Raw genomic sequence first — 24,046 nt, 5'->3', positions numbered from 1 at the left:
AGGTTTATAAAGGAGTCAGGTGGGAGGGTTGAACTATAATGTCTCTTAGGTCCTTTTCAACCCCTTTTCAAATTTACATCTTTTCACTGTGTACAGCAAAGGTGTCTTTGTGCGTCTTCCAGGCAAGCTCTTTACTCCTATCTTTACGTTCACAGGGAATTCAGAGATGGGGTGGGGAGGTATACGTGCCCCTGTGCTCACAAATTAAGAAATACATAGTTGGTTCATCTGCTCTGTAAGAAGATCCACAACACAGATATTTACATCTGTGCCTCGAACATTTTTCAGTGAGACTCTGAGCTTCTGAGGGCAAGAATGATACCGTACCAGTTCTCACATCTCCGACACAGTGCCCGGCATCTAGTGAAGGGATGGGGGCAGGGGTTGAGAGATTGAGATTGACTGACTGAGAGTCCTTCACCAAGGAGGAAACTACCTCGTGGATTACCACCAGCAAAATTAAAATCTCAGGCTGCTTTCTCGCCTCTGGAGGTATTCTGGGTATGAAAAATCAATCTGATATGGGCTTAACAAATATAAATTAAGAAATCAATAACGGTGAAAAGAAAGAAAGGAAAAGAGACTCAATTCCAAAATAAAATAAACTACAGCCAGTTCTGCTAGAAAGCTTATTTTGAAAATGTGAATCTGTTTCAATGTGATTGATGTGCATATTAGGGGGACAATCTGAGCATAAAATGAATTTCACATTTGCTTATGTGTGATTTGTCTGCAAGAAACGCTAAATGATCACAGAAAACAACATCCAGCTGAACTGAATGGCAGAGAGATACAGAAAACACACAAGTGCACACATCTCCATCACTACCAGCTATGCGGGCTCACCCTGCGGCCCTCACAAACTGTCACCCTTCCAGCGACCACTTCCACGGGCAAACGTCAGCTTTTCATGGTAAAGTATCATATTTATTACAGTATTTATCTATTTCTGAGCCATTTAATGTGTGCTAAACTGTGCTTCTGCTTATATTAGGTTCCCATCTTTATGTGTGTCTCTGACCAACAAAGCTTTTGAGTGTTACGCATCTAACCTTGTTCCTTCCTCTGAAGTCTTACGGTCTTTTGTGCTATTTTGTACAGGATGGCGATTTTTAGGAATGCATATATCATGTTATAGCAGGAACTACCATACTACTGGATTATCTATAGTTTTGTAGTTACTTACACTAAAAGCTACTTCCATTCTTTGAGCAATGACACCTTCAAGAATGAAATGGCTAGGGAATTTCCCAGTGGTTCAGTGGTTAAGACTCCAGACTTTCACTGCTGAGGGTGATAGTTCAATCCCTGGTTGGGGAACTAAGACCCTACAAGCCACGTGGCGAGTAAAAAAATAAAAAATGAAATGCCTAATAACAATTTCTCCATTTGCTTACCTTTCCCATAAGCCTTGCCTTTGACCCTCTGGCAGCCAAACTGGAAGCCACGAGAGGGGGGCATTCTCCAGGTCCAATTGTGGCCAGACGTGGGGTGTTCCGTCTCCCCTACTGTCTCCACCACACAAAGCCTCTCCCTACAAGCTACGTCACCCCCTTACTGAGGGTGGGCACCCTGTGGCTCCAGGGGATTTGCAGCTACAGTGAGGGAAAGCCAGGTGCTGACCATGCTTCATCCTTGGATCAAGTTGTTGGCCTCCAGGGAGAAACAGGACACTTGGTGCTGAAGGCAGCACCTTTATGCGGGATTATCCAGGGCTCCACCCTTTTCTAATCCCCAACACACGCAGTCTGGCTCAGAATGAAGATGGAGGAAGTTTTCTCCCAGTAAGTCTCTGCTTGAAATGGTATCACTTCAGCAATGGTAAAAAAAAAACAAAACAAAAACCAAACCAAACACAACTCTGGTTTCCTGGAGTCAAAGCTATTAAACAAGCACACAAACACAGCTCAGACCTACACGGGCACGATCACCATGTACATACATTCTTTGGCCCTCACATAAAAAGGGCCCACTACAAGAACTCCACATAAGCATAGCTCCAGCTCTAATGGCCCCACACTGCTTGGGGGGAAAGGAGGAGAAAACAGATTTAAAAAATGTAGACATCTGAAAAAAGGTGAGCTTCCAAATACAAAGCCTACGGGGGAACAGTACTCTCATTGACAATTTGAATGTGATTCATAATCCACCAGGCCTTAAAGCTTTCTAGATACAAGCTGAGATCTGTTCATTTCAACAAAATTCTGCCTCAAGAACATGGAAGCATCTTCAGATCAGAATGCCAAGAATTCATAAGAGCCCACAAATCCACATCCACCACCCCACCCTGCCAAAAAAACAGCATTTTCTAAGGTGGTTTGAAGTATACTAAGCAGAAAACAGGGATTTGGTGAGATTTCACTGTGATGAAATTAAGAATACTCGTTTCCAACTCAGTTTCTCCTGTCCCTTCCTCCTCCTGCTGCCTCATAAATCGGAGTCAGGGATAAATTTAAGTGCATTTATCCTTTGCAGTGACCTTTTCTTCTAGGTAGTCCACAAAAATTAAGCAAATTTAACTGTGGACACTAATCTGCTTCTGGAAACTCCACTGGTTAACCTATTACACAGCAATCTAAATAATATTTTAACCTATATGATTCACTTAAAAGGTAGTCTAAACTATTAAAAAACAAACATTATTTGCAATAAATAAGCAGAATAAATAAATATCTCAGATTTCTCCCTCAACAAAAGTATTAGAGACTTCTTGGGCTTATGTAGGCCTTTTTTTAAAAAAAATCTAGAGGAAACAATACTAAAAATATAGGCAAGTGAACAACGTCACTGATAAAACAGCAAAGTCTAATGTGAAAAAATCAAGACATTCTGTAAAAACAGGCCAACCCTTCAACCCACCCTCCAGACAATTCAAGAATTTTACTGAAAACAAATTCTATTTGATTTGAGTAACTACAGGAAATAAACTATGTTAGTGTTCTCCTTTTCTCTTGTATTAATGAATTAGAATATACAAAAATCCCAATAAAAATGATGTAAAAGCTCGTAAGCATCATTCAGATTTTTACTAGTCATTTTCCTTTCATAAAACTGCCATTTCCATTAAAGCATTATGTAAAAATGGGATTTTACTATACCAACATGGGTGTTTATCTCCAATGAACTCAAACACTGGTTATGCAGTACAGTCAATTTTACAAATGAAATATTCACAAACTAGACTTTCTTCTTTTAAGAGATGAAAAAATGATTTGGTATCTCTAGAACTGCAGCACACTCATTTAATCATTTTTCTTTCTAATCTTCTAGTCTTTCAGACAGTTATGCAGATATTTTAAGAACATCTAAAATGTGAAATAGGAGGTCCCCCAAAATGAAACAACATGAGTTTGAGAGAAATTAGGAATATTCCTTAGAGTCCTAATTTTTTTTCTTTTCAGCCATTTGAATAATGTTCTTTATGCCCTATATTATGCATATTCATCTGTGAAAATGCTTGTGAGTTTGATAGATGCTCATGAATAGCATTAACTAACTTGAATTCAAATTCCATAACATGCTTTAAAATGTATTAAGATAAAACTAAGCACAGTATAAACCATTTCCTCACTCAGGTTCAGCTTATTGTCATTTGAAAGTGTATATTTTAAGACATGAAGATCTAGAATTGTCCTGTCTTAGAAAGTAAATAATAGAATGTCAGCAGAAATATGCACAGCATTAAAACTAAAAGCAGAAACAGTGAATCTTTCAGTCTTCCTTACAGAAATGGAGCCTCATAATTATAAAGCTTTGGTTTTAAAGATCAAGGAAACACAGTCACAAGCCAGCAAACTCCTCAACAGCATGACGTCAGACCTCAGGTAGTGGCAATTTCATTAAAAAATGGCTGGATAAACGTATCAATCAAGAAACACAAGAGCACTTTGTGGAAAAAATATTCCATTAAATCTTGAAAGATTTTACCAATATATGCATGGTTTAAGTACTTCCTTTCTGTGACCATTCACTCCAAGATCCATGGAAGAAAAGACTATAACAAAACTCTTCCTTTCAGAAAGAGGAAACAACCATTTTCATAAAAGAATGACCTAAGCATTCAGGTCCCAATGACTTTTCTAAAGGTAACAGCGGAAACGCCAAGTGAACTCAAAACTCAATCCTGACCTTACTTATCTTTGTAACTTTAAGCAGATCATATCACCCCACATGTAAAGCGCAGGACATAATTTAAGGGGTACTACTTTTACTTAGCAATTCAACTAGAAAATAAAGACAGATAGACAGACAGACAGACACACACACACACAATTATAAAACCTCTAGAAGATAACCTAAGAAAATCCAGGTACCTTGGGCTTGACATGACTTTTCAAAAGATACAACATGGAAGGCACAATCCATGAAAGAAATAATTAATAAGCTGGACTTCATTAAAATTAAAAAGATTTGCTCTGCAATGGATACTGTTAAGGAGAATGAGAAGACAAACAAGCCAAATACTAGGAGAAAATATCTGCAAAAGACATACTTAATAAAGAATTGTCACCCAAAATATATAAAGAACTCTTAAAATTCAACAATAAGAAAATGAACAACCGAACTTTTAAAAACAATGGGCAAAAGATCTGGACACCTCAGCAAAGAAGATATACAGAAGGAAATTAAGATCTACAGATAGAAAAAAATATAGAAATGAAAAGATGCTCAACATATGTCATTAAGAAACTGCCAATTAAAACAACACATGAGATACCAATACATACTTATCAGTGGCCAAAATTTAAAACACTTACAACATCAAAGGCTGGCAAGGATGTAGAGCAACAGTTTTCATTCCTCACTGCTGCAAATTCAAACCTCTGGAAGACAGTCTGACTGTATTTAAAACACACACACACACACACAAACTCAATATACTCTCTTACTACACAATCCAGCAATCACACTCCTTGGTATTCACCCATGGGAGCAGAAAACCCACATGCACACAAAAACATGCGCACAGATGTTGACAGCAACTTTATTTATACTGCCAAAACCTGAGAGCACCAAGATGTCCTTTAGCAGGTAAATAAGCTGTGGGACATACAGACCACGGAGTATCATTTCACACTAAGATGAGCTATCACACCACGAAAATTCAGACCCAGATGAGTCTTAAATGCACATTACTCAGTTAAGGAAGCCAATCTGAAAAGACTATACCCTACATAATTTCAATTATATAACATTCTGGAAAAGGCAAAACTATGGAGATAGCAGTTTGCAGGGCTTATGAAGGAATGGAGGGATAAACAGACCAAGGACAGAGGGTGGTCAGGGCAGTGAAACTATTCTGTGTGATACTACAATGGTGGATGAGTGTTATTAGACATTTGTCAAAGCCCGCGGGATGTACACCACCAAGGCTGACCCCCGACTTAGACCGTGGACTTTGGGTGACAAGGACATGTCAGTGCAGGTGTATCAGCTGTAGCACCATTCTGGTGCTGGATGCCGACAGCGGAGGAAGCTGTGCGTGCGTGGGGCCAGGTGCAACTCTGTGCTAAGTTTGCTGTCAACCTAAAACTGATCTTAAAAAATAAAGCTTTCCACCCTGCCAAAAAACAAAAGAAGCACCCTCAACATCTCAGATATTAAGTATCACTGATTTTTAACAGACATTATGTAGATATAATTGGATAAAGATAAATGAACAAAGATGCTGCGTTTTGCTTTTCCTTTTCTGGAGTTCATGAAAAATTCTGGTGTTGCAAATAAATATTCTTCCTATGTGATATGTCTCCTGATGTAGCTACGATACTTTGAAACTCAAACTGTGTGTTACCAAGGAAGTTATATACCAATTTGATATATTATCTATCAGGTCTCAGCTTTCCAAATACAAACTTAGAGTTATTAGTTCCACACCAGTTTTTTTCACACTGCATAAAAAGAGCTATATTATTTTATACTCTTGCAAACACAATTGAGGTACATCATCTCTCTTTTCTTCAACCCTCCCAAAAAACATGTTACCATATTTCACTTCAACTCTGAAAAGATTACCTTCTGGGAAGGTAATAATCTGTCTCCAGAAGCCTAGGACTCATGATGGATTTTGTTAAGACAATGAAATTATGTTTGAGGTTTTAATACAACAGACTCTGTGTATGGGAAAATACATTAAAATGGGGGAAATGGACACTCTAAAGTAAAAACTGGCTGGATATCTTACAGATGTCTTCAAAACTGATCCTTTGACAGTCTGTTTTCATTAAAGGTGTCCTACTGCCTCCTGCCCTCCCAACCTACCTGCAGTGCACCAGCCTTCTCATTATTCTTCTTGTTTAGGTTAGGCTTCCGCTTTCAGAATGTAAACTGCCTGAACAGAGAGACTTTTCTTGTTCACTCCTGATCACAGGTTTCCAGAGCATTTCCAGACGTAGCATGGATGCTCAATAAATGTGCTGGAAAATGAGTGAATGGCCATGCCACACTTCCATCTGTTTTAAACAAGGCTTTCTCTCTTCCTGAACCCTCCCTCCTGGAGGCACCACCAGGCTCTGGGTGAATCAATACTGAGCTAGCTACAGCTCCCTCTGCAGGATTAGTCCCCTTTTCATCTTCTGCACAGGACTCAGAATCAACTTGACAGTTCACGTGTTCCTTTCCTGACTGCTTCCCACCTGGAGTGAACCTCCACACAATTCAGCACTGGATGTCCAAAGCCTAAAACCGCGCATACCACACACATAGTAATGGGCTCACTAAGTGTGTGCAGCCTGAATGGATACCAGGTTTCCTCAGAGGCAACCCAACTCATTCTGACACGTTTCCTGTAAAAGAATGCCTCATCCGTAACTTCGCTCTGCAATCATGATATATTTGGGCTGACCATACACAGGTTGAAGGTACTATTAATAAAAATGGTCACTTGTGTCAATAAGGCTTTTGTCACTATTATTCTATGATAATTTTGTTTAAAGTTGTCCCTCTAAAAAATGAAAAACAGATTTCATAGTAACAGATATCCAAAGAGGGTAAACTCTTAAATAACCATGAACTCAAGAGTAACAACACTGGGAGATTTTTTTTTAATCTGTTTTCTTGATTTAAGTCTTAGCTCACACATTAATTCAATGTTTTACAAACAAAAATAAAGCTTTGCAATTAATGTGCCTTTACTGGCAGACACTGGATTCCAACACTTCAGCAGAAAGCCTTATTATATATCTCTGATTCTGAAAGTACCACAAATAAAAAGAACCCGACACACACACATAACTTTCCTAAAGAAATCTCAGAATGCAAAGTGTTCTAAATTAATAGAGCAACCAACCCACCTGATATCCCTGGGAGAGAGCCAGCTATTGAGAAGCATCACACCCATTATTATAGCAAGAGAAATCAAAACCCAAGAATATTCACTAATGATCTAGACACTGGCTTGATTGAAAAAGACTATACCAACATTTAAGGCTGCTTATTCAACTCACTAGTTTCCTAGCTCCTCTGGAGCAAAAAGAAATAAAATTCAGTCTCCCATCAACTCCATGGGTGGGAAACTACCACATAAGGCACCCTGCTGTAGTGTAAGGACTCAGTGGATCAAAGTACTATGGAAGCTTAAGGACAGGCTCAGGAAAGCTCCCTGCGAAAGACAAAAAGCTGGGCAGCAAGGAACAACCGCCTAACAAGTGGAAGGATATTTGGAGCCTATGTTAACAGACAAGCAAGAATTCAGAACATATAAATAACTCTTATTAAGAACAAATGTGTCAAATTCTTATGAAAGAATTCTACACAACAATTGAAAAGAATGAAGTAGATCTGGTCTTAAAAACATGGTAAGTGATACAAACACCATAATACCACATTAGGTAAAACAAGAAAAAAAAAAAAAAAGGAAATAGTTCACACTAAATTCCTCTGAAAAGTAAAGAAGAGAGGAGCATGAACGGGCAGATGTGGAGGGCAGACATGTCTTCAAATTCTTGGTGAACCTTATTCATTAAAGAAAAACTTCAAAACATTTAGTTATTTTGTATTTAGATGTTTATTACATGATCTGTATTTTTCTGTAATTGTATTTTTTCCACATGAAAAGAGCTATAGTTTATGTAAGATCCAGACAATATTCTGAGAGAATTTTCTTCTTGCCTAGAATGCTCTCTGTATATATAAAAATACTAGAATCCTGAATTGTGGAGTTTCTTGAAAACCTATATATATACACACACACAGACATACACATCAATAGCCATTCTTATGTTATTTTTATAAAAATCAAGGTAATTATTTAAAACATGTTTAGAGTAGCAGTGGTCTCAATTCAAGACAAAAACCCAAACCTCAAATTCTTACAAAATCTATTGTAAAAACCTTGAAGACTATAATAAGCCTTTGCTGGTGCTGCTGCTGCTGCTAAGTCACTTCAGTCATGTCCGACTCTGTGCGACCCCATAGACGGCAGCCCACCAGGCTCCGCCATCCCTGGGATTCTCCAGGCAAGAACGCTGGAGTGGGTTGCCATTTCCTTCTCCAATGCATGAAAGTGAAAAGTGAAAGTGAAGTCGCTCAGTCGTGTCCAACTCTTAGTGACCCCATGGACTGCAGCCTACCAGGCTCCTCCATCCATGGGATTCTCCAGGCAAGAGTATTGGAGTGGGGTGCCATTGCCTTCTCCAATAATAAGCCTTTACGCACCTAGAAATAAGACTAGAAGCCTTTACACACCTAGAGATAAATTCTATGACTATTTTTGTTAATGCAACACCTCTTTTCTAAACAGGAAAATGGCAGAACGTTTATGTAAGAGCTGAAGTTTTGTACATTCCATCAATACACAGCACTAAGACATATTATGGTACACCAGTGAAGATTATTTTAAGGTGATGGCACACATGTCTAGTGTGAATTTTATATCAGTTCTAAAAGGATCTTAGACTCAGTTTTTTTCAATGCAGAATCTTTTGTCCCACTAACAAAACATCTAGTAATTTTTCTCTATTTAAAAGATAAAAATTTGTGATTTAGAGAGATCATGAAAATAAACAAAAAGGTAAGCAATACTCTACTAAATTAAAATTCTACTTAAATATGAGGGGCAAAACATGACATTTTTTCCACACAAAGCAGGAAGAATCAAGACAGAATTATGCCCAAATGAGAGAGACATGCGTGATTAGAGAGCAAGGGGTCCCAATTTCTCACGGTCATGGTTGTGGCTGTAACTTGACTGAGTTATAAATTAACAGTTCAAGTCAAGTGCTGAGAGTCAGTATCAGCGGAAGTAAAAACTTCCCCAAAATGTTCAATCTTTAATGGAGACGACAGACAGCATACAAACAGCCGCCACACCAAAATCAACACATCCCAAATCACAGCAGACACACAGAGGCGAGAAGCACACGCACACTTAGCATTCTGCACCTCTATGGTCCAACGTGAGTTTTCAATTTGTGAACAATGAGAAATAGCAGAATTCGGTTTATCAGTTAGTATGTAATCTGCTTTGGTTTCCTTTTCAACAGAGAATCTAAGTGGCTACACCAGTGAAAAGAGATCAGCAGCTTCTTAAATTCAACAAGAGGCCAGGGAAAAAGGCTATGAGACTTGGATGAAAAATATCTTCTATTTTCCTCCTTCTCTGCCTTTGGAAATCATATTCATTCTTCAAAGTTTTGCTCAAATGCATTCTCTTTTGAAAAGGCTTACCTAATCTCTCAGTTGGAAAAAATTATTCCTTCCTATACTGTGTTCTAACAATAAGCTGATGATGACCAAATTTATATCCTGACCCTCTCCACTGGTGTCCACTTGTGGCTGTAATAAGCATCTTAAGTTTATCATGGCCAAGCAGCAGAGCCCAATTCCCCTCACCCAAACACACTGCTTCCCATCTCAGGAAAAAGAAACCGCCATTCACCAAAAAGCTTGGGCCAAAAGCAGTTACCTTACTTCCCCTCCCATTCCACATTTAATCCTTCAGCCAGCTCTACCTTCAAAAGAGATTTGGAATCTGAGCACTTCTCATCCCATTCTCTTCATTGTCACCATGCTGGTCCAAGCCACAGTCTGTTGGCCTGGGTTAGGGACAACTTATGGATGATGTATGGGTGGACAGATTATTGGATAACTGTGTGGAGGGTGGATGGGTGGATGGATAATGGGTAAGTGTAGCAGCCTCATGGCTTCCACACACACCAACCACATATCTAAATAGCCTACTTTCCCCACACCAGCCATGGTCTTTTAAAAAGACTCTTGCTTAGAATCCTCCATGGTTTTCCAGCTCAGAACAAAATCCAAAGTCCCTCCCATGGCCTGTCTACCGGGAAGGTGCCACCTTCCTCTCTGAGCCCACCGCTCCTCTGCAGGCATAATGTCTCTGCTGCTCCTTGAACACACCAAGCTTATCGCCACCCTAGGGCCTTGCATTTGTCCTTTCCTCTCTCTTGAATGTTCTTCCCCCAAAATGTGTGCACAGCTTGCACTCATTTTACACAGGTCTCAGTTCCAATACTGTATTGCCTTCTCAGAAACTTGGCCTTCTCCGATTGCCCTCTTTATAACAGAATCCACTTCCAAACCCCTTTAAACTTCATCCACCATCCTCTCAACCCCATTTAGCACCTACCATTATCTCAAAACATAGTCCACATATTTCCCCTTCTCTTATCTAGTGCCCATCTCCCCCACTAGAAGATGAGCTCCATAAGGCAAAGGTCTTGTCAGTTCTTTCATCTCAGTCTCTCAAGCATCCAGAACAACATTCAGCACAGTACAGGCATTCAATGAGTAACTGATGACGGCACAGTCCAGGTACTGTGCTAGGCCCTCAAGCTCAGAGACGACACTGCTCTCCTGCCCAGAACCCTGAAGAGACAGGGTCAATATACTTGGACAGCCGTCCCAGGACCCAGCCAGAACTAAAGAACAAGAATCTCTGGGACTGAGGCTCTGGAATGATCTATCTTGAAAACAAAATTATCAAACGACAGTGACGTTAGTTAACACTTAACAGGTCTATTCTAAGCACTTTATATGCATCAACTCACTTAATCCTTCCAACATACCCAGAAGTGAAGAATTTGAGGCATGGAGACATTAAATATTTTATCCTAGATTTTCAGGTGGTAGATCCAGCAGTCACATCCAGGCAGTCTGGCCCAAGAATTCACACTCTAAACTGCTGTGTGGTACTCGACCTCTCACTGCACAGAACACCATGTGGAAGTTAACATGTAAAGTGTTGTATAAACACAGGAGGGTGCGGGGGCGGGGAGCTGAACACTGAGGGTAAATCCCAGAGTTTGAAAAGATGAAGGAACACACTTTCTGAGTTGAAGGAAAAGTGTTGGTGTGAGCACGGTGTGGGGTGATCAAAGCACAAGGGGGCCTTGGAAAAGGAGGCCACGTGGCTACAGCAGGAGGGGTCTGAGCGGAGGGAGTGAAAGGAGAAATGGGGCGAGGGGCGATCACATCTGCTATGCTTTTTAACACCTTATAGTTTAAAAAAAAGCTATAAAACCTCATACCTATACAAGTCTGGCAGTGAGCTCTACAAGAGAAAATGAAAGGAAGAAAATTAAAAGTGACTCTAGGAAGGCAGGTACGATGAAGGAAAATAGGCTTTCTCTTCTCTTCACGGGCTCTAAACAGTATCCACTGCCTCTGCCAGCCTCCGGGGGAACCCAGATGTAAGAGGAGACGTACTCACACAAGTCTGTGTGTGTCTGAGTGTTTGAACATTTCAGGTGTTTAAAATGGAGAATAAAAGCTGAGACTGTTTTAAAAATAAAAAAAAGCATGGCCCAATTTGAAAGCCTGTGATGCTGGCCTAAGAATTCTGAACACTAACCTGTAGGGTTGAGGGAGCCAACAAACGTTTTCAAGTTTAGAAAAATAACTCTAACAAGTGTACGCAGGGTGGCCTGAAGGGTCAGGGAAGGAGAGAGTATATTAGAGCCAGAGGGGGCACATGCGGCAATAATCCTGCACTCAGGATATGGCAGTGGGGAGAAGCGGAAGCAAAGGGGTACAGGAGACACTGCTGAAGACAGTGACTGACAAGATGCGAGTGGGATGGGAAGAGGAGGCAGTGGAAGACGGGTTTAGGATTCCTGGCTTACCCGCGTGGGTTCAGGGGCCACTCCCAAGACAGGGAAGGCACATTTGAGAGCGTAAGTCAGGAACGCAGCGTGGAATACAGCGAGTCCTGATGTACTTTCATGACAACCAACAGGCAGGAATGTCCAGCAGGCAGAAAGCCTCGAGACCAAGATATGCTTGGAGATACAGACTTGGAAGTTTTCTGTGTAGCGGTGAGAGTTGAAAGGACTGTGAATGAGATAACATACAAAGAGTGCTTAAATGGAGAAGATGGAGAACAGAAGCTTGGGAAATGTCAACATCCAGTAACCATGATCAAGGGCTAGGGAGTTCACCAGAAAAGTCAAAGGTGAAAGTCACAAAGAGAAAATGGGTGAATTGAGAAGGGCTTCAGTGGAACATAAGGTATGAGAACTGAAAGGAAACTAGATGTAAACCACTCACTGAAATTCACTGCTTCCAAAAATTTAGTTGTGATGTAAGACTGGGCATTTGCTTAAGCGGGGGAAGATCTGGAGGAAGGTAGTTTCTTTTCAGGAAGGAGAAACTTAAGCATGTTTGTAGGCACTGGGAAAGCATCAAGCAGAACAGAAATCTGAGGCACCAGGAGGAGGCTGACTAATGGAGCGAGACACCACAGGGATGGAAAAGGGATGGAGAGAAGCACACTGCGTGAGAGGTGGTGCTGAGTCTCTGAAACAGGAGGGGAGGATGGTGGGAACATACGTTTGTAGAAGAGAAAGAAGTGACCAACCCTAGGTAGAATATCTTAATACTGAATGTCAGCTGCACACAGCAGCCTTGTTGATGGGTTCCACCATCCCTTTCCACAGAAAGCTGTCTTTTTTTTTCCCCCCTCTTTACCTTTCTCGACACTCTCAGACCTGGACATTGACTCCCTGGAATGTGCCAAGCGCCGTGCATCATGCTGAGCACTGGGATCAGGGGTAAAGAAAACCGTCCAAGAGGGCAAAGGCATTGCTGGTTAGTGGGGAAGGAAAGCAAGTAACCAAACACAGCTGACTGTGCAGGGGCACAGGTATGCTGTATGTGGACAGTGTCAGGAAAACGACCGCAAAGACGTGGAGGAGGGAGCAGTGGGACAGGCGGAGAGGTGAACGCAGGAGCTCTGGGACTGGAGGAAGCAAAGGCCAGAGCGCAGGCACGAGGCAGGTGGCGCCGGGGAGATCAAGGGCACAAACGATTTCCCAGGCGTTGTTAGAGAATGCAAATTTTATTCTTTTGGCAACGGGCGTACAAAAATTTAAGATTTTTAAGAAAGCAAGAGAGAAGCTAAGATTGGCCCATCTGAAAGTGCCATCAGTATGGAGACAAGCCTAAGGACTCGGACGGGAAGACCAGGTAAGAAACAATTACAGTCATCCACGGAAAGGAGGCATCACGGAGGGGACAAGAAGGACAGGACAGACCTGAATGCCGGGTTCAGAGGGAGCTGCTCGACTGTGTGCATGTGGATACCACTCAGGGAGGTACGTGTCAGAAAAGGAGGTCCAAAGGAAAAAGGAAAAGGGAGTGGGGAAGAAGACATTTTGGGGCGTGTGGCACGTAAAGTACCTGCAGCCCACATCTGAGCTTGGGTCAGCCCTAGGATCACTCTAAACGCTGGAAGAAGCCAAGGGAACTGGCGGAAGAGACAGGGCGACTGGGTGGGGCGCTGAGAGGAGGAGAGAAGAGGAACAAGAGCCGGGGCTGGAAAACCTGCGCCCCTCAGCACCATCCTCAGGGCTCCTTAAGGAGCAGGCGGAAACGGCCAGAGGAAGGGGGGGAAAGCCGAAAGGTGGTGCGTGAGGAGGTGAAGGGAAGAGCGTCGAGTCCCGCGCCATCACAGAGGCCAAATGCTCCAAAGAGTACTGTACATGTGAGGTAAATAATAAAATAAAATAACAGATGTAGTAACGAGGCAGTGAAGTGCCCAGGTGACGACTCAGGAGTAAAGCTTGCTAGCACATACGCTCCTCCTGGAAGGAAGGAGCAAGGAGAGCAAGCCCACCTGAGAACACAGTTAACTCCTGTCTGAAAGTGGACAGGGAAATATTCAGATGTTTACTGAAGAGGACTAATTGCCAAAGTTGGGCATGTATGCCTAGAGTTAGGCACGTAAAAGAAAAAAAAAAAAATAAAATAGTCTTGTTATGAAGGGCACTGAAGGCATAATTCATTAAAAAAAAAATTTTTTTTTAAAGAATAAAATAAAGAGACCCAGGTAAACTGACTGAGTTTTCTCTGGACTGCTCCAGATGACCTCTCCCATCTTTTCCACTTCTGTCATTCTCTGGGCAAGACGAGAGGTTAACCAGGCAGGCACTGTAAACTGTCACCCCCCTGCGCCCAAAACTCCATGAGAAGTTCTGAATGACTGGACTCTCCAAGGAGTGATTCAGGACTTTGCTTCGTTCAATTAGTAAAGCAGTGTCTGACTTTTAAAAGGTCAAAAAGCACGAATTTGGATTTTCAGAGCAGTCCATCAAGATACATTAATATGCCAACAAATCAATTCAACCAAGAGAATGAGAATTCAAATAAGCCTCCACAAGGACAAACCTTTGGTTTTTCAGCAAATCCTTCTTTTTATTCTTTATGTATGCGTCCATTTCAAATGGTCAAGCCAAACACTGAAAAGATGACCTAGTCCAGGGCTATATCCCTTCTTTGGGGTTACTATTAAATAGCAGAAGACAAGAACATATCTTATAGTTACCACCGGGGAAAACTGCAGAAACAAAACCTATAGGGGCCTGCAGTCTACAGCATGGAAGACAAAGCCATCATAAATAAAGCACAAGGAGCAGATGCCATAAACATGCACAGGGTACCCGGGTTGTACAGTTTGAGGTGATGCAGAAAACACTGGAGCTGGATAAGAATATCCAAGAATACTCAGGAAAAGTTACTAGAATACAGTGAGCTTTTCAACAGGAACAAGACGGCTCATTAATTAAAGATCTGACACCCCACTAGTGCAAAGCACTGGTCGGTACTAAGAGAAATACAAACCCCAGTTTCTGCCCTCAGGGGGCTTTCCATCTTTCTTCTTCAACTAAAACAAATTTTAATAGCATGTTCTCAAGACTGGAGCTGGAAGGAACTCCAAGCGGCCTTGGGGTCAAGCTTCCTCATCCAACAGGAGAGGGAATCAAAGCTGGCTGGGGAGTGACAGCGGGGGCAGGAGCACAAGATGCCCTTTGTAATACAAGCACACAAGCAAGTTCTGCATTCCGCCAAGTGCCAGTCCAGTTCCTCTCATCTCTGAAACGCAGAGGATGATAATCCTGGCTGTTTTCCTAGATCTGAAGTGCTGGTGATGGGGCTTGGAACATTTAGGACTCTAAAGGCTGGAGAGTGCTCAGACAGTGGAGAAGCACAGAAAACTGACCTAGGTACCCTTCCTTTCCTTCCCCTTTCCCCATTATACTATAAATGTTGAGTGAAATGTGACTAAAAGGCAAAACAGTACCCAATCAGCCTGCATTGTTTGTGATGACAAGCACTGAGGCAACAGAGGGCATGTGAGGAGTGAGGAAGAAGGGAAGGTATGTGATAATATCAGCACGTAATTTTCAACATTAGTATAAAAATGACACAATCAGAAGTCACTGAGTTAGGATGAAAAGTTCTTAGGGGAAACAGAATTAGTACAATTACTTTTTTTTAATCAGTCACTCCAACACTCCAGAACAACACTGGAGTCTGCTTCATGGAAGCAGTGACAAGGAAGCCATTACCAGATTACACTGACAATTAAGCATTTTTTCCTTCATTTTTATATTTCATTTGTCTTTCAGCGCTCTTTCTCCATTCCCCGGGTCCTATTTCCAGTCCTCCTTTCATCTTCCTAGCAAGGTAATAAATACCAAAGTCCTGGGCCTTCCTCCTGAGCCACACTCCCACTCACTTTTTAAGAGGAGCAACACAGTCAATGGAATGATAAACAGGGGCTCTGCAGTCAGACAGATCTTGGTTCAAATCCACATCTAATTCAGGTTACGAACCTGAGAATTGTAACTATCTTACTTCCTAGTCCTGTTTTAAGAATAACTGAGCATTTACTTATAGGAGCCTGGACATTTTAGGGCCAGGACTCCACTCCAGCCCCCACCCCAGGGCCTGGCCCACAGGAAGCTTTTGGGATGTGGCAACCAGACCAGTCCCAAATCACAACCACGTTATATTCCATCTGACAAGAGGGGCTCCTCTGTCAGTGAGGAACACCTCAAAGCCTGAGCTGTGGAAAAAGAAGAAACTCCAAACATTTCCAACTGGACAATTGTCTACTATGCACACAATCACCATACCCCTGCACATCTCATAATTCCTACGAGTGGCTGTCATCATTCAGGGAAGGAAGACTTCCCAAAGCATACCCCCTACAGAATGGAAGAGCACCTTCTAATATTCACTGTGAGTCAGTCTCTTACAGCGTTTGAGAAATCGCTAGTCATCTCAGCCCCACCTGTAAGCTTTGCGGTAGCACCGATGAAGGTCACATTTCAGACATTCTTATCTTTTTTTATTATGTGCATAATATCACATATATTATTATAGTATAGTAAAACATAAATCTTTTATGTTGTTTAGTCATTAAGTTGTGTCCGACTCTTTTGCAACTCCCTGGACTGCAGCCTGCCAGGCTCCTTTATCCATGGGATTTCCCAAGCAAGAATACCAGAGTGGGTTGCCACCTCCCCCTCCAGTGACATTCCTATTCCTAATAAACACCCTTTTGAACTCTAAATTCCCACTTTACAGATCTGCAAAAACCTGTGATATCTCTACCTCACACAAGTTTCACCCTATCTTCCAAAGACTCCAGAGCAGATTTGCAGATTACTTGAAAGTTAGTGTGTTCTAAACATACAGAATCATTAAACACCAATGGTTTCTGTTACAAAAAAGAAAAAAAGAAAATTCACAAGGTAAATCAAAGAATGCTTTGGAGTCATCTGTATGGACTTTTTAAAAGAAGAAAGAAATCCCTTCTAAAAATTCCACAAATAGTAACTCTTAATTAACTAATATTCTTAAGAAATTATCCTGACAGCTACTAAGACATCCGTAATGGTTAAAAATTCTCTGCCTTCCTCCCCCGACCCTGTTCACAAGTTCCTTCCAGAGATGATGTGAAAGAAATGGGCTTTGCTGATACACACCTGGGCTAAATCCCTGCACCACTTTTTACCCAGTGGCCCCATCCAGGGGCAGGCCTCCTGACCACGGAGTAACTCATATCACAGAACTGTGCTACAGATTAAACAACAAGATAAAGAACCTAAAGCCTCTACCATTGTCCCCAGGCTTTGTGGACCACCTTCTGGAAATCAACCATTTCTCTTCTAGAAACATTCATTCTTCCCTTCCCTTTCCTCTCATATTGCATAACGGATGGAAGCATCACTACGGCCATTGCTTTAAATTTCGGACCCAAGTAACTGCAGGGAAGTGGTGGTGTTAGTCTAGCACTTAGCCCCTTACAAATATGCCCTCTGTTCTGAGCTCAGCCAGTTTTCTGCTCCTCTCCACTCTCTGAGCATCTTTTAAAGACAGCCCAAGGAACTTGGTTCCTAAAGGTTATAAGCAATTCAAACCTAGATAAATGGCCCACGGGGCCATTATACTGTCTTAAAGCGGTTCAGATGGCAAAGAATCTGCCTGCAATGCAGGAGACCTGGGTTCGAACCCTGAGTGAGGAAGTTCCCCTGGAGAAGGGAATTGCTACCCACTGCAGTATTCTTGCCTGGAGAACTCCATGGACAGGAGGAGCCTGGTGGGCTACAGTCCATGGGATCGGACAAAGAGTCAGAAACGACTGAGCGACTAACACACACACAAAAAGCACAATCCAAAACACACAGCAGCCTCAACCTCACTCTCCTCCAAAACATATATTTTCCAAGCCCCTCCCAGACAGGTTAAGGCTGAAGGACCTCATTGAAATGCCAACTGTATACTAATTCAAGCACATCAGTTATCTGTGTGAAGGTGTGGCCACATGGGCCTGCACACAAACGCGCAGGCACACACACACACACACACACACACACACACAACCAGAAGAAGCCTGACTGAAGACAATACTTGACAGATGAAAAGAAATGCTAACCTACTTGTCAGAAAGTAATAATAACCCCTCTGAAAGGATGAAGGAAACCTCTAGGAAAGTATTTCTATACCTTTAGAGTTTTGTGCCATCAATGCTAAAATATTATTAAAAGAAAGCACTACAAGATTTTTTCCCATGGGATGATGCCATTTTTTCAAGGATTTTTTTTTTTCCCCCACGCCAGGGGCAGGGGGGCCAGGGGGAGAGGGGGGATCCAAAAGCACATTAAGGCATTGTTTCTAGACATCAACAGTTTTTGTTAAAACAACAGTTTAACATTTTGAAAAACAGATATTCTAGAGATACTATTTTGACACACTGGCATTTTAAAAAATAATCTTAAATTGACTGTTGAGTTCAGTAATTTTGCTTGCATAATGAAGCTCTTTAAACAACTCATGTTTTTGGAAAGCCAACAGCCTAAGTCTGTCAGGTAAAAACTTCAAAGAATGAGCCCATCCGGCAGGCAAGGGCCAAAGCAATCCTGGATATTCTATGCTGAGAGGAGCCTAAAATGACAGAAAATGAGGGCACAAGCCCACAAACCATAACACAACTTTGTTTTTAAAACAATCCCAGTGCAAAATAACTGTGCAGAAGGCTTCTATTTCACTAAACATTCGATGGCAACCTTGTCTTGACTAATGGAACTCAGCACTCTTTTTGTTTGTCTTTCTTGTGCTGAAAGCTGTGCTCATTTGTTTCAAATCATGGTCATCCTTCAGATGGCAAATTCTTCAAATACAAATGGGAGATCTATGAAGCAGTCTCGGAAATAATTCCTTATGTAAAAACTCAAGTTTCAGGTTCTAAAAATTAAGCCTAAGGGCCATGTGTGAGCATAACCAATATAGTTTATTCCCCTGATTCCTCCCCTAATTTTCAGCTACTTGGTGGTAATATTGCTGGGTCAAAGTTCTCATATTTTGCCTTCAGCACTGGAAGGAAAGATGCTATATAATTTTAATAAATAAAAGATAGTGTTAATAATGTTTAAGAGTTCATTTCTTTAATAAGCATCAATTCAGACTAATTATTTTAACAAATCCACACTTGCATGCAGACCTACCAGGTAATTATCAAGATAACCGTGTTCACACTGCAAGCACACACAACAAGGAACTATCACCATTTTCCAAATACAAGCACACAGCCAACAACTATCCATTTTTTCCTCAAGGAGTTAACTGTAAAGAAAAGAATAAGTGAGTAAAAATAAGTTAACGTCTAATTCACATTTTTCTCCCAGGAACAAAAATTTAGGAGTTAATAACACAATCTATGAAGACTTAAGTTTGACTAAAGGTTGGTAAGTTTAATGCCACTTGCTTCTGATGAGCAAGCTGGTTAATAATTAAATAAATGAACATAATCTATTCAGGATGGATTTAAACCACAACCATAAAGAATCTTAAGCACACTGCTGACATTTTGTTGTGCTGTAAAACACAGTCTGCTCTATGTGATCATGAAATGTTAAGGAAATCAGGGCTATGCTAAAACTAAAGAATTAATGCTGTAATTAGCATCTGAAAGATAATTACTGCATAGAACAGACTATATCCACAAGGTTTTCTATTTTTTAGCTTCCTAAACAATCTTCAGCTACAAGTTAACTAAATAGGGTGAACTAAAGATTCTAAGCACTTTCCTCAGACAAAGAGAGGTCCCTAACCCATTGACCCAAGCTCCCCTTTCCTCCACAAAGTGGTAATCAACCACAGCAATCCAGTGGATACATACTGACCAACAACAGGACTACCTGAGGTTTCCTGAAGGTCACTGGTTCAGTCGCAGAATCAAGCAAAGGTAAATGGGTCCACTGTGGATTTAAACCTTAACTAACCAGCTCCTGAGGACAGTTAACAGACCATTCTCACGTGACAGTGTCATGAGATGGAGGAGGACGCTAGGGTGTGAAGAAAGAGGAAGAATCCTGGGCAATGACCGAGAAAATATACAGCATACTACTTAACTGTGGATGGAATCAATGGAAGGGGAGGGAGAGGAGAAAGAAAAGAGATACGAAATACCCTAAAAGTTGACTCTCTCATAAAACTCTCACTGAGTTGGGCAACAACTGGAACCTCAGAGAGAGAAAGTAAAGGATTTGGCCTTGAAGGAAGAACAACAGAAAAGAGTAACAATGCAAAGCACACTTTTCTCAGGTTTTAAAAGCCTTTAACTCTTTCAGAAGGGTGACTCCAATCCAGAGAGATCCTACTATTCCACCATGCCGAGTATCACAGCATCGCGCTTCTTTTGGGAGGCCAGGAGGCCTTCTCCTTCTGACACTTAACCACAAAGCAGCTCAGCACTTTCTTTAAGACTGAACAAGGTCCTGTAAGGCTGTGTCCTCTTTTCTTCTGTAACATTCTTAACTTCAACATAATCACACAAAATGTCCAAGATGAAAAATAATCCAACATATACAACCGTATACCATCTTAGGCTACACTTAAAAGATGATTAATTTTTTTCCTCTAGATGACAGACATTTAAATTATATCTTCTTATGTAAAGTTAGCTTACAAGTCTGATTCATCTACGTGAACTGTCCGAAGTCAGAATCATCATTCCAAGTAATCTGGAAGATACTAGTTAAATGAGCCAGTTCTCATCCTGAAATGAATGCTCTCTATACAGCAAAATAGGGTATTGAACCTCATTTCATGATTTTAGTGCTCAGTTTAAAACAAACCCACAAACAAATCATGAAAGTGGTTTATTGAAGACTGCATATGCCTCTTCTGAAGTCACAAGCCAACAGCCCTCAACAATCTGATACCAGGACTTTCCTGGATCACTTCCCCAACAAACATATCCAGCAACTTTGGCCATCATTACTCTGGCCAACCCTAGGCTGAGAGATGACTCCTCTTTGCCACACCGTTCAGGTAAAGAAACTGAAATGATGAAACCAGTTGTGTAAAATACAACCAATCTCTGTACAATACTGCACATTTACGAAGCAGCTGAACAGCCATAATCTCAACCAAACTTTTTCCAGGAAGCAAGGTAGATATGAGCACCACTCCCATGGAGAAAAGAGTAATCCCAGGTTTTGGCGAGCAAAGTGGCCAGCCTAAGCTCAAACATCACTAAGTGAAAGAACTGGGACAAGAACTGAGGAGAGTGTATGTTCAAGAGTGGGGTTAGGGCTGCAGGCAGAGGTGGGGTTAATCAGGGAGAACTAGCTGAGGAGACACAACACAATCTGCATTTGGACACAGGCTGTGTCTGTTCACAAAGGCCTTGGAAGACAGGACTCTTGTCAACCAGCCAGCGCCTCGTGACTCCAACAAAGGCTCTGTGCCCTAGTCATTCAGATATACTAATGGCATCCCAAAGGAGCCCAGTAGTCTCAGCCTTTGTGCCTCGGTACCTGCAATTTCCTCCAACTGACACACTCCTCACTCCTTTCTCCCTGTCACCCACTTCCATCTGACCTTTGAACTCAAGTCAAATGACACCTTCTTCGGGTGCTGATCTTGGAGCAATCTGGATTGCCTTGTATCACGGCACTGTTATGGCTGATTCTGTTGTCAACTCTCTTTCCAAGAGCTAAGTTCTGGGGTGGGGGCCTGAGGGAGAATGGGGGCATCTATGTGATGTGACTCGTCTTCTCCTGTCACCTGTCACATGGAGCAGGCAATGGGTAAATGCCTGTGGACTCAAAGAATGGACGTGCCAACTTCCAGGAGGAGTTAAGCCAGGCTTCCAGGGTAGAGAATTTCAGACAACTCAAGTTGAAACCATCACCTTCCACATTCACTTGAGTTACCAGATTCCTCTCTCAGCCTGGCTCCACTAGAAGGCCTGACCTTAAAGTACTGCCATGAAATTATAATCCACGTCACGGTTTTGTGGTCTGTGTTTGTTTGAACTGGAAAACCTTCCACTGTTTATACATTTGGAATCACTTCCAAATGTGACAACCTGAGATTGTTAACCTGGGAGGCAAAATGACAGCCACCACAGTGGAAGAATGCCCAGGGATCGAGAAAGCGTAACTGTTAAAAGAGCGTGAGCTCTGGAATCTCGGTTCCAATGTGCCATTTGCCAACTGGGTGACTCTGGGTAAATTACTCACACTACCTCCTGCCTTAAAGTGGGGTGTGTGTAGCCAGCAGGCATCGCAATGCCACAAACATCTACTGAGGAGCTACTCTGGGCCAAGCGTTGGTGACACTGCAGTGACCTGGCCGTTCAAGGGAAACCATGCTTGCATCATGCCAGCCTGTGTTAGTCCCTCCTGAAATACTCTGGAGTACTGGCTTGCCAACCTTCACTAGAAGCTAATCTTTAAGAAAGCAAGGGTCTTGTCTGTCTTGTCCATTCACCCCTCTCAAGTGCCAATCAAATGTCTGCTACACAGCCACTCAGTACATTTGGAAAGAAGGAATGGTCAAATCAGGTGAAGACCTTCTTGTCCCCTAGCACTGTACTTTGGTGGACAAAGTAGGGAATAATAACTAAAGATGAACGCACACATTACAAGGGGCTTGGGCTCGCCACAAACATATAGGTGGCCCCCTGGGCTTCCTCGGACTCCAGTTCCAGGCTCTTCTGGGTGGGGAGGGGGAAGATGTGACAACTCTCCCCCACCGCCCCTCCCACGGCTGCACAGGTGTGAGCCACAGGCACAAGAAAGGCAGGAGAAGGAAAGTTGGGTCCCGTCTCGTTGGAACTTCTGAGGAGGTTCCTATCATTCACTTACTCCACAGGTTCTTATCAGGGCCCTAAGGTGTGCGGGGGATAAAGCGGAGACGTGACCAGGTCCTGTCCTCATGGAGCTTCCCTCCCAATGTGGAGCAGACACAGTACACAAGTGTGTAAAGTGGTCCTCGCACGCAGGGCTAAGTTGCCGAGCTGCCAGGAGTGATGCTACAGGGGCGGCCGCAGGTGTCTCGGGCGGGGTGGCGGGTCGGCGCGGGCCTCCCGGGGAGGCGACCTCTGACCTAGGACCTGAGCCTTCCGGGGACAGGCGGTCGCCGGGGCCCACACTCTGGGCGGAGGCCACAGACTGGACAGGAAGGGTCACAGCGGTAACTGTGCGAGTGTCTGGAGGGCGAGGCGCGGGAGGCTGTGGAGGAGCAGGCCCTGGACTCCCGCACCCGACCCTCGGGGCCGGGGAAGGGGCGCAGGCGGACTCGCCGTCGGACGGGGGCGGGGCGGGGGCCGCGGCCGGGGGGCCGACGTCACCGCCGCGCCGCCGGGCCCTCCGGAGCGCGGGAGGGAGCGCGGGGCGGCGGGCCCGGCCCGCGGCCGAAGATGGCGGGCCTCCGGGCTTACCTCGGAATTTGAGCTCGTGCTGCGGCTCGAGGCTCAGGACCTGCTCCACCTTCGCCATGTTCCTCGGCGGCGGGGCAGCTCGGGCAGGGAGACCCCTAAGAGGTCACCTGGGGCGGGACGCGTGAATGCTGCGCCCCCTTTAAATTTGGAAAGGGGGGGCCTGCCGGGGCGCGGGCGGGGGTCGCCTATGGGTTGCGCGCGGGGGGGGGGGGGACGGCCTACGCGGTGCAGGCGCAGGGGCGGAGGGCGAGGGTGAGGCCGCGGTGCCCAGCGAGCGTACGACACGCACGCACGCACGGACGCGCCGACGCACGCACGCACACACGCAGCAGGCCGGCCGCCTTAACCCGGCGCGCGCTCGGGGACGGCGGGGAGCAGAGCGCGCGAGCCCCTGCCGAGCAGTGCGCAGGCGCGGCGGTGGCCGTGGGGGCGGGGCTGCCGGGAGGCAGGGGGCGGGGCGTCGCGCAAGTCCCGGGGAGGGGAGGGTACGGGACACCCAGAATTGAGGACCATCATCCTGAAGATTATTTATTTAGGCAGGGCGCATGGGAGGCAGACTTTGTGTTAAGTGCT

At 43.4% G+C, this 24,046-nt stretch overlaps 1 protein-coding gene across 2 annotated transcripts in view; it reads right to left on the bottom strand.

The window, feature by feature from the left end:
• VAPB (VAMP associated protein B and C) overlaps positions 1-23,768 on the bottom strand; it is a 47,416-nt gene extending 23,648 nt beyond the window's left edge. For both annotated transcript variants that reach the window (XM_086330944.1, XM_086330945.1), the window contains exon 1: positions 23,474-23,768. In XM_086330944.1, the coding sequence (XP_086187070.1) occupies positions 23,474-23,531 (58 nt within the window). In that variant the 5' untranslated portion in view covers positions 23,532-23,768. The remainder of the gene's footprint in view (positions 1-23,473) is intronic.
• Positions 23,769-24,046: the final 278 nt, after the last annotated feature.

This window comes from Bos grunniens, chromosome 13, assembly GCF_055505025.1.
Source record: "Bos grunniens cultivar Pamir isolate PY7600 chromosome 13, Bosgru_T2T1.0, whole genome shotgun sequence".
Classification (NCBI taxonomy): Eukaryota; Metazoa; Chordata; class Mammalia; order Artiodactyla; family Bovidae; genus Bos; species Bos grunniens.
Note: the sequence above shows the minus strand (reverse complement) of the source record. Positions and strands in the feature narration are given on the sequence as shown.